The sequence below is a fragment of the Grammomys surdaster genome, unplaced genomic scaffold (genome assembly GCF_004785775.1).
Source record: "Grammomys surdaster isolate TR1022 unplaced genomic scaffold, NIH_TR_1.0 126187, whole genome shotgun sequence".
Lineage (NCBI taxonomy): Eukaryota > Metazoa > Chordata > Mammalia > Rodentia > Muridae > Grammomys > Grammomys surdaster.
In genome coordinates, this window is record NW_021620993.1 from 7,115,883 (window position 1) to 7,125,882 (window position 10,000).

The window sequence follows — 10,000 nt, forward strand, 5'->3', positions numbered from 1 at the left end:
GTGAGCCTGGTGAGATGCAGAGCAGGGGCTGCAGTGGACAGTGAGCCCTCATTTTTTTTTCAATGACAAATTTACAAGAATTCAGACAAGTCTTTTAACTTCTCTGAGCCTTACTGTACATGATGATGTATATAGTAATATACTTGTATTTTATGCCAAGGATTAAGTCAAATACTTCACATTATAACACACGCCTGTGGATGTGGACCTGTAACCCCAACTATTTGGTTAAGTCAAGAGGGCCAAAGGCCAAATAATAACTAGCTTGGGCTGCAGAGAGAATTCAAGCTCAGACTACTCAAAATAAAAAGTAAAAAGACAGCTAAGGATCTGGGCATGGTAGAATCTGGTTTAATCCCAGCACTCAAGAGGCAAGCAGAGACAGGCCAAAATCTCTGAATTCGAGGCCAACCTGGTCTACAAAGAAAGAAAAAAAAAAAAAACAGCAAGCACATGGCTCAATGGTGGAGTATTTATCAGCCACGTGATAGACCCTACATTCACTCCCCTGTACCACCGTCCTAACTGGCATTTCTATTGCTGTGGTGAAACACTATTAACCAAAGCAACCTGGCAAGTTAAGGGTTTATTTGGCTTACACATACATACCATGGTTCATCAAAGAAGGAAGTCAGGACAGGAGCTCAAACAGAAAAGGAACATGGAGGCAGGAGCTGATGCAGAGACCACTGAGGGGTGCTGCTTACTGGCTTGCTCCGCATGGCTTGCTCAGCCTACTTTTTTATTAAAGCCAGGACCAGCAGCCCAGGGATGGCACCACATACAATGGGTTGGGCCCTCTCCCATCAATCACTAATTAAGAAAATGCCCTACAAGCTTGCCTACAGCCCAATCTTATGGTAGTACTTACTCAATTGAGGTTCCCTCCTTTCAGATAATTAACCCTAGCTTGTGTCAAGTTGATATAAGACTAGCCAGCTCACATCCTACCCCCAAGAATTATATACACAAAGTTAACAAGGCTTAGAACACTGTAAGTGCTTAATTAGAATTAATCATGATTATATAAAATTCAATATTATAGTTGAATGTTATCAATGGGTATTTATAGGTATCAACTGTGTTCTAAGCATTTTGCCGAGAAGAGTGAACTAAGGCATCATACCAGTGCTGAGGTAAAATGCTGTTTGCTGACCTGTGGTGCCCCACACACTCACCATAAGACACTCCGCCTCCTAAACTCTAGAGCAGTGGTCTTCATGTGAAGTTTTGTCCTACGAGCAACCATGTATACCAACCAGGACTTCCAGGCTTGGCGCATCTTCTGCTTTGTATCTAGAGACATCAAAGAGATATCTTTATAAAAAGGTGGAAACTGGGGGCTGGTGAGGTGCTCAGTGGTTAAGAGCACCAACTGCTCTTCAGGAGGCCGTGAGTTCAAATCTCAGCAACCACATGGTGGCTCACAGCCATCCGTAATGAGATCGTATGCCCTCATATGGGTGTCTGAAGACAGCTACAGTGTACTTTGGGCCAGAGCAGGGCCCCCGGAGCGAGTGGGGACGGAGCAAGAGGGAGAAGGGACGGGGGTGGGGGTGGGGGGTGGGGGGTGGAAACTGGACTAGAGAGATGGCTCAGCAGTTAAGAGTATCTACTGTTCTTGCACAGGTGCAGTTCCACTCCCAGCACCCACACTGTCAGCTCAAAAGCACTTGTAACTCCAGCTCCAGGACAGACCTGATGTCTTTCTTCTGGCCTCTGCAAACATCTGCACATTTCTACACACAGACATAGACACATACACATAATTGAAAATAAAATCTGAAAAAAATAAAATGGGTAGAGAGGGCCAGTGAGATGGCTCAGTGATTAAGGGGTTTGCTGCCAAACCTGGCAGTCTGAGTTCAATCTTTGCAGCCCACCCAAAAGAAGGAGAAAAGGTTGATTTCTGACCTCACACGAGCATACATGGTTTATAGGAGCCCCCACACATTTAAACAAACACACAAATGTAAGAAAACATTTAAAGGGTGTGAGGAATCTATTAGTTTCTGTCATGACACCAGCTTAAGGACTTTCTGTACTTCGCCCATCTTCAAAGCCAGTATCTGTTCTCCAGCCTCCAAGTGCCCTCTGCTGGAAATACTGTGTAGTGTTATAAAATGAACAAAGGATTCAAGCCAGCTCAAGTGACAAGTGATGTTAACAAGCTTTTAAAGGTAACCTGCACTCTGCCCACTGTGCTGCACCCCTGCCCCCTCCTCCTCCTGTTTCTTTGAGACCAGGTTTCTATGTAGCCTGGCTGGTTTGGAACTACCTCTAGAAGGCGAGTAGTCCAGGCTACCCTCAAACTCACAGAATGAGCGTATCTCTGTCTCCTAAATGCTGGAATTAAAGGTGTGCACTACCAGATTTGGCCTTATTTTTCAAGACAAGGCCTCTCAGGCAACTTGAAGCTCACCAATTAAACTAGACTACCTAAGCCAGAGAGGCACAGGAATTCTCCTGCCTCCACTCTGGGTGCTAGGAGTGGAAGCATGCCTGTCATTTTACATGGGTTCTAAGGAATCAAACTCAGGTCCTCATGCTTATCTTGCAAAGCAGTTTAGTGACACCCATTTTCCCAACTGTGGAAAGAACCTTTTACCTTAAAAAAATCAACTGACTTTCCCTTTTTCTACTATAAAACATTCAGCCATATCTATTACAACTATAAATAACAAAGAAGGCAGCAGGAAACACATCACCAAGAAAATGTACATCACTTACAATATAAAACAATCTATGCAACCAGGATGGTGGTGGCTCTCACCTTTAATCCTAGCACTCTGGAGCAGAGGCAGGTGGATCTCTGTGAGTTCAAGGCAGCCTGGTCTACAGAGTAAGTTCCAGAACAGTCAGGGACGGCTACACAGAGAAACCCTGTCTCAAAAAATAAAACTCAAACCCAAACCAACCAATCAACCAAAGACAATCTAAGCCTTAAAATAGTAAAAGAACTGAAATCATACTAACTAGCATCCTGTGACCATAATGACACACTAGAGTCCTTAACTGACAGAGTTCAAGGCCAGGGCCTGAGGAGTGAAGCAGCTCAGCAGTTAAGAACACGGGTTGCTTTTGCAGAGGATTCCTGCTCAGTTCCCAGCACAACGGTCTGTCATTCCAGTTACAGGGGATCCAGTGTTTTCATCTGACCTCTGTGTACGCTAAACACAAACATGTTGCACATACATATGTGAAGGCAAAACACTCATACATAAAATAATTTTCTAAGTTCCAAAAGAAGTATGTCTTAGGACACAACTCAGAAACCAACACACACACACACACACACACACACACACACACACCCTTTTTTAAGCCAGGTTCTCAACTATCTAAAAGAAATTTTCAAAAACGAGTTCAAGGCCCACCTAGGAATCACAGATGATCTCTTTAGTTTGTTTGTTTGTTTGTTTGTTTTTTGAGACAGGGTTTCTCTGTGTATCCTGGCTGTCCTGGAACTCACTCTGTAGACCAGATCAACCTCAATTTCAAGAGATTCACTTGCCTCTCCCTCCCAAATGCTAGGATTCCAGGTGTGTGCTACATCAGCTGGCACACCTATACGTTAAAAATAATAACAATAAATATATGTATTTTTTAAATCTAGAAACAAGACAGAGATATGGCTAACTGGCTAAGAGTGGTGCACCGCCCACCCTGCCCCCTTTTGGTGTCTCTCTATGAAGCACTGGCTGTCCTGTAAGTCTGTATGTAGACTAGGCAGGCCTTGAATTCACAGAGATTCTTCTACCTCTGCATCCCAAATGCTGGGATTAAAGAATAAAAGAACCAACTACTGTTCATTCTTTCAGAAGACATGAGTTTGGTTCCCAGTGCCCACTTTGAACAGCTTACAACTATAACCCCATTCCAGGTGAATGAACAACATTTTCTGGCCTCCACAGGTACTCATGTACATGTATGCACATAAGTACACATATAAATAAAATATGTTTGTTTAATTTAAGAAAAGGTACGATGTGCCTATTATTAAAAATAATAAAAGTAAATATGTATTTTTTAAAAATCTAGACACATGCTAGTGAGATGGCTCAGTGGTTAAGAGCACTGACTGCTCTTCCGGAGGTCATGAGTTCAAATCCTAGTAATCACATGGTGGCTCACAACCATCTGTAATGAGATCTGATGCCCTCTTATGAGGTGTCTGAAGACAGCTACAGTGTACTTAAATATAATAAATGAATAAAAACCTATGGGCCAGAATGAGCGGGGCTGGAGCAAGCAGGGTCAGAGCTAGAGGGAGAAGGGAGGGGAAACAAAAAATCTAGACACAAGATGGAGAGATGGCTATGTGGTTAAAAGTGGTGCATGTACCACCTGAAGCTCAAGAGGAAGGAAGACCAAAGAGTGGATGCTTCAGTCCTACTTAGAAGGGGGAACAAAATAATCAAGGGAAGTAGAGGGTGGGAGGGACTTGAGAGGAAGAGAAGGGGGGAGGGAAAAAAGATGGGAAGAATCAGGTATGGGAGGAAATGGAGGAGATGTACAGAGGGCTAGGAAATTGAACAGAGGCGTGTAGCAATGGGGGATGGGGAACTGAGGGTAGCAACCAGAAAGTCCCAGGTGCCAGGAAAGCAAGATTCTCCGAGCACCCCAAGGAGATGACATTAGCTGAAATACCCCACAAAGGGGAGAGAGAACCTGTCCAGACCATATCCAGAGGTTAGGCATGGCCCCCCCAGTTGAGAGATGGGCCCACACAACCATCTCCAAAATTTTAACCCAGAATTGCCTCTGTCTAAAGGAAAAACAGGGACAAAGAGTGGAGCAGAAACTGAAGGAAAGGCCATCCAGAGACTGCCCTACCTAGAGATTCATCCCACACGAAGACACCAAACTCAGACACTACTGCTGACAGGAGCCTGATACAGCTGTCTCCTGAGAGGCTCTGCCAGATCCTAACCAATACAGATGCGGATGCTCGCAGCCAACCATTGGACTGAGCACAGGGACCCCAATGGAAGAGTCAGCGGAAAGACTGAAGGAGCTGATGGGGCCGTATCTGGCATCAATGGGAGACCCTTGGTCCTGTGAAGGAATGCTAGGGCAGTGAGGCAGGAGTGGGTAGGTGGGTGGGGGAGTACCCTCATAGAAGCAGGGTAAGGGGGGACAGAATAAGGAGTTTGCAGAGGGAAAACCAGGAAAGGGGATAACATTTGAAATGTAAATAAATAAAATATCCAATTTTTTTAAAAAAAGGATAAAAAAATTAAAATTATCTTGATCAGCTAAAAAAAAAAATCTAGCGAGAGGTCAAATTCAAACCAAAGCTTGCAGAAGTAAGTTCGAAGTAATGAAAGGAATACAAATCAAGGAAGACACTGGAGACAGGGAAGCCATAGAGAATACCATGGATACAGATACTGGTTATTTGATGTCCTTGCTTACCTCCTATGGCTACAATACAACAATGACCCAAACCAACCTGAGATGGAAAGGGTTCATTTTACCTTCCAGGACACAATGCAAGGTCAAGGGGAGCAAGCCAGAAAGCAGACTTCCTCCATGGTCTCTATTCTGTTCCTGCCTCGTGCTCCTGCATTGGCGTCCTTGACAAAAGCCTCCCCAAGTTGGCTTTGGTCAGCATTTATCACAGCACAGAAAAAAACTAGGACCTTTGAAGATGTCAGTAGAACAGGTGAAGCCCAAGGCAGACTGACATAAATGACCACTCTCAGAAGGAAGGAGGGTTCTAAGGGTTATGTGCCCATGACCTCAGCACTCACATCAGCTGGAACTGCACAGCAAGGTCTGGTCTCTCAAAGTAAAATCAAGAGGACAGTGACCTTATAACTATAGATTCAACATAATATAATAATAGAAAACTACTGACTCATAAATCTGATACCATATTAAAATGAGCCAATTCCTTGGAAGCTCATTGGAGAGGGAATAAATCATCTTATATCTACTAAAGCTTGAAGTCAAGCTATAACCCTTTCAACAAAGACAATTCAGGTATAGAGGACCTTATCAGATTTTACTAAACATTTAACAAAGAAATCATTTCAGTTCATTCAAGAGACTCAGGTAGGAGATCCAAGATTGAAGCCAGCCTGAACAACTCACCAAAACCCTGCGTCAACATAAAAAAGAGGGACAGTGGGTGATTAAAGAGATGCCCGACCAGCAAGCTGTTTGTGGCACAAGCATGAAGACCTGAGTTTGACCCCTCAGAACCCAATGAGAACCTGGAAAGACTGTTCAGCCATTAGTTAAATATACTGGCCTCTCTTACAGAGGACCCAGGAATTCCCAAAACCTACATGGTGGGTCACAACCACCTGTCCAGGGAATCTGAAGCTCTCTCATTGACTCTACAGGCACTGCATACATGTAGTGTACATACATATACACAGACAAAGCAGTCATACACATAAAATAAAAATAAAAACTTTTTAAAAATCCAATAGAGCCGGGCAGTGGTGGCACACGCCTTTAATCCCAGCACTTGGGAGGCAGAGGCAGGCAGATTTCTGAGTTCAAGGCCAGCCTGGTCTACAGAGTGAGTTCCAGGACAGCCAGGACTACACAGAGAAACCCTGTCTTGAAAAACCAAAAAAAAAAAAAAAAAGAATCTACAAAAAACCTCCTAGAGCAAACATGAGCTTAGCAAGGTTGCAAGATACACAAGGCTTACATATACGACTACAAATCTTCAGAATCACAGGAGAAAATCTTTGTGGTCTTAGGTTACAGAGTTCATAGACATACAGGTAAAATGTGATATTAATAATACAATCCAAAATAGAAATAGATCAATTAAATATCAAAGTTAAAAATAATACAGAGAGAAACCACAGACTAGAAGAAAACACCTGCAAATCATGACTTTAACAAAAGGCTCATAACTACAGCGTACATTCACAGAGGGAGACATGAACACATACACATCTTTGTTTAAGAAGGGAGTCTTTCTTTGTGGCCCAGGTTTGTCTTGAATTCCTGAGTTCAAATGACCTCTGCTTCAGCCTTCCGAACAGCTGGGTAGTCTTCCAAATACTCTGCTTGCCTTACAACATATCTCCTCAGCACCAGAACCACAAGATCAAGCCAAACTCTCAAAACTGTAAGAACACAAACAACCCATTTAAAAGATCTTGAATAGGGCTGGAGCAACGGCTCAGTAACTAAGAGCGCTGGCTGCTCCTGGAAGACCCATGTTTCATGCCCAGCACTCACATGCTGGCTCACAGCCATATGAATAACTCCTGTTCCAAACAGATGCCCACTTCTGACTCCTATAAGCACCAGGCACACATGTGGCTCATGGACATACATGCAGCAAAACATTCATACACATAAAAGAAATAAATATAAAATAAACTTCTAAAAAAAGAACTTCAACAGACACCAAAAAGATACAAAAACAAACCACAGACTAGAAGAAAACACCTACAAATCATAACTTTAACAAAAGGCTCATAACTACAGCGTACATTCACAGAGGGAGATGTGAACACATACACCAAGACAGGGGAGGAAGTACAGGTCTACACTGAGGGAGAGCAGTTGTGCTTTGCTGAGTTAAGGCAAACCTGCAGGCCAGGTCCAGCCAGCTCACATATTCTACCTAACGAGTTTCAAATGCCCAAACTACACAAAACGTAGACACAGCATCTAATCAGACAGAAGAGTCAACTAGATCACACTCTACGAAGAAGAAAGGAAATCAAGCATGTGCTCTGCTTCACCCAGGTGATACTCCTTCCCAGAAGACCTGGGACAGCCAGTCCAGGCATCTTGAGATACTCTCCCCTCTCTCACCGTGATGCTCAGCTCTTTGGAACCTTGTCCTCATCTCCCGTTGCTGGTACACAAAGGTCTTCCAGTTCTGGAAAATCAGGTTGTACAAGTAGTATCTGAGGAGCCAAAACACAAACGGGGCTTACGGTAAGACAACAAACAAAGTAACTACTACCCATCTGCTTCTACACTTAGGAACATTCTAGAAGGAGAAAGCTATAGTTGACAGAATTGATCAGGAGACGTTACAGTTGTTTGGAATGTGGGTGCTACCTAAGATTAGCACAAGGATTTCTCTGGAAAGTAATGGACTGTTCTGACCCTTGATGGTAGAACCATCTAAAACTAACTGGGGCTAGAGAGATTGCTCTGTGTTTAAGAGCACTGGTTGCTTTTCTAGGACCTGGGTTAGGTTCCCAGCACCCACATGGCAGCTCACAACCATTTGTAACCCCAGTTCCAGGGAATCCTATACCCTCTTCTGGCTTCTGATGTATTCCGTGTGCATGGTGCATAGACATACATGCAGGCAAAGCCCCTGTACATATAAAATAGCTTAAAACGCCAGCTTCCCTGCTCTCCACATCCACAGCAGCGAGTTCTTTCCGGCCCAGCTGTGCTCCTCAGTGTAAGGCACTCTTATCCAGCCCTCTCAGCTCTGCATCAGACCCACTGTTTCTGTATAAACATCAAAGCTCCTGAGCCAATCAAGCCCTGTAAGGCCTTAGGAAATTCATTTTCTCCAAGCACAGTGACACTTCTCTCCTTGAAGGAGTCACTCTCCACACAGCAGCATGTGATAAAGGAGAGGCAACTTTGCTTTCCCAATCCTCAAAGCTGTCTGCTTTATAATCTGAACTAATTATAGAGGTGACCCTCATCTTACAAACGACTGTATAGTGTTTTGTTTTGCTTTTTATTCTGTAAAAATGTATCTTTAAAGAGTTTTGTAGACAAAGGTGTGGTGGTATACTCCCAGCATTTGGGAAGCAGAGGCAGGTGGATCTCTGTGAGTTCTAGGCCAACCTGGTCTACAGAGTGACTTCTAGGACAGTTAAGACTATGTAGAGCCGGGCGGTGGTGGTGCACGCCTTTAATTCCAGCACTTGGGAAGCAGAGGCAGGTGAATTTCTGAGTTTGAGGCCAGCCTGGTCTACAGAGTGACTTCTAGGACAGTTAAGACTACGTAGAGACTCTTTCTCTAAACAAAGCAAACAGAATTGAGTTATATTTATTGTGTGGAAGGGTGTTTGGAGCACAGTGGAAGTGTACAGGTCTAAGGACAATGTGCACATCGGAGCTGGCTCTCTCCTCTGTGGTTCTGGGGATCCGGCTCCAGTCATCAGGAGGCAGCAAGTGTCTTTATCTGCTAAGTTACCTCACTTGCCCTAAGAACTGGTATTTGATGTAATTTTTACTTCTCTCTCCATTTATTGCTTGCAATGTGAGTGGCATAAAATATTCTTCTTTCGTCCTTTTTGTTTTTAAATTGTATTTTTGGTGCTAGGGATTAAACCTACTTACTCTCTCATTCAGCTACCTGACCCAGCCTATTTTTCCAAATATCTATGTCGAACACACTATTTCTGGATCATAATCAGTATGCTAGAACTAATCACTATATAAAACAAAACTCTCAGATTTAGAAATAAATGGATTCTGTGAGTAAAGCTTCCAGGTACTCAGCATGGCCAACATTTTTATCTGAATCAGAGGAAGCATACATATGTGTTTGCACAGACATAACCGAAAATAAGTAAGGATTCACTTAGCCTCAAAGGATTTTTAAAAAGCTAGAAGGCAATCCAAAACTTTACTCCTTTGGAACAGAAACAAGACATTGTATAATTGTTTGACACACTGTAAAATTTGTATTTCAACAAGCATAAAGAAGACATAAAAGCCAACCTGTAGTGACAATCAGCTCGAACGCAGAGTTTCCACTCCCTCTGGGAGACCCACCATTCTTCCCTCCATCCTCCAAAGACCTTCTGTAGTATTTTCTGCTCATGGAAAAACCTAAGGAGATGGAGAACATCAGAAAGCTGATGTGAGGCAGCTGGGCTGACATCTCTGTCAATGGTAAGCTTCACTTAACATTGCCCTTCTCAACCAAACAGCAAAGCATGGTAACTGACACACTGGTTGTCAGCTCCCAAGCTCAGTACAGCATACACCAGGATCAAGACAACCAACCACACTTAGGACTTTAGCTATTGCAGAT

General features: G+C 43.4%; 1 protein-coding gene across 1 annotated transcript in view; it reads right to left on the minus strand.

The window, feature by feature from the left end:
- The window catches only part of Sfi1 (SFI1 centrin binding protein), a 66,753-nt gene that overhangs the window by 39,400 nt on the left and 17,353 nt on the right, over window positions 1–10,000 (minus strand). Inside the window, exons 5-7 of the mRNA XM_028758133.1 lie at window positions 9,685–9,795; window positions 7,798–7,892; window positions 1,179–1,296 (exon numbers count right to left, since the gene is read on the minus strand). Of these exons, the coding sequence (XP_028613966.1) occupies window positions 1,179–1,296; window positions 7,798–7,892; window positions 9,685–9,795 (324 nt within the window). The remainder of the gene's footprint in view (window positions 1–1,178; window positions 1,297–7,797; window positions 7,893–9,684; window positions 9,796–10,000) is intronic.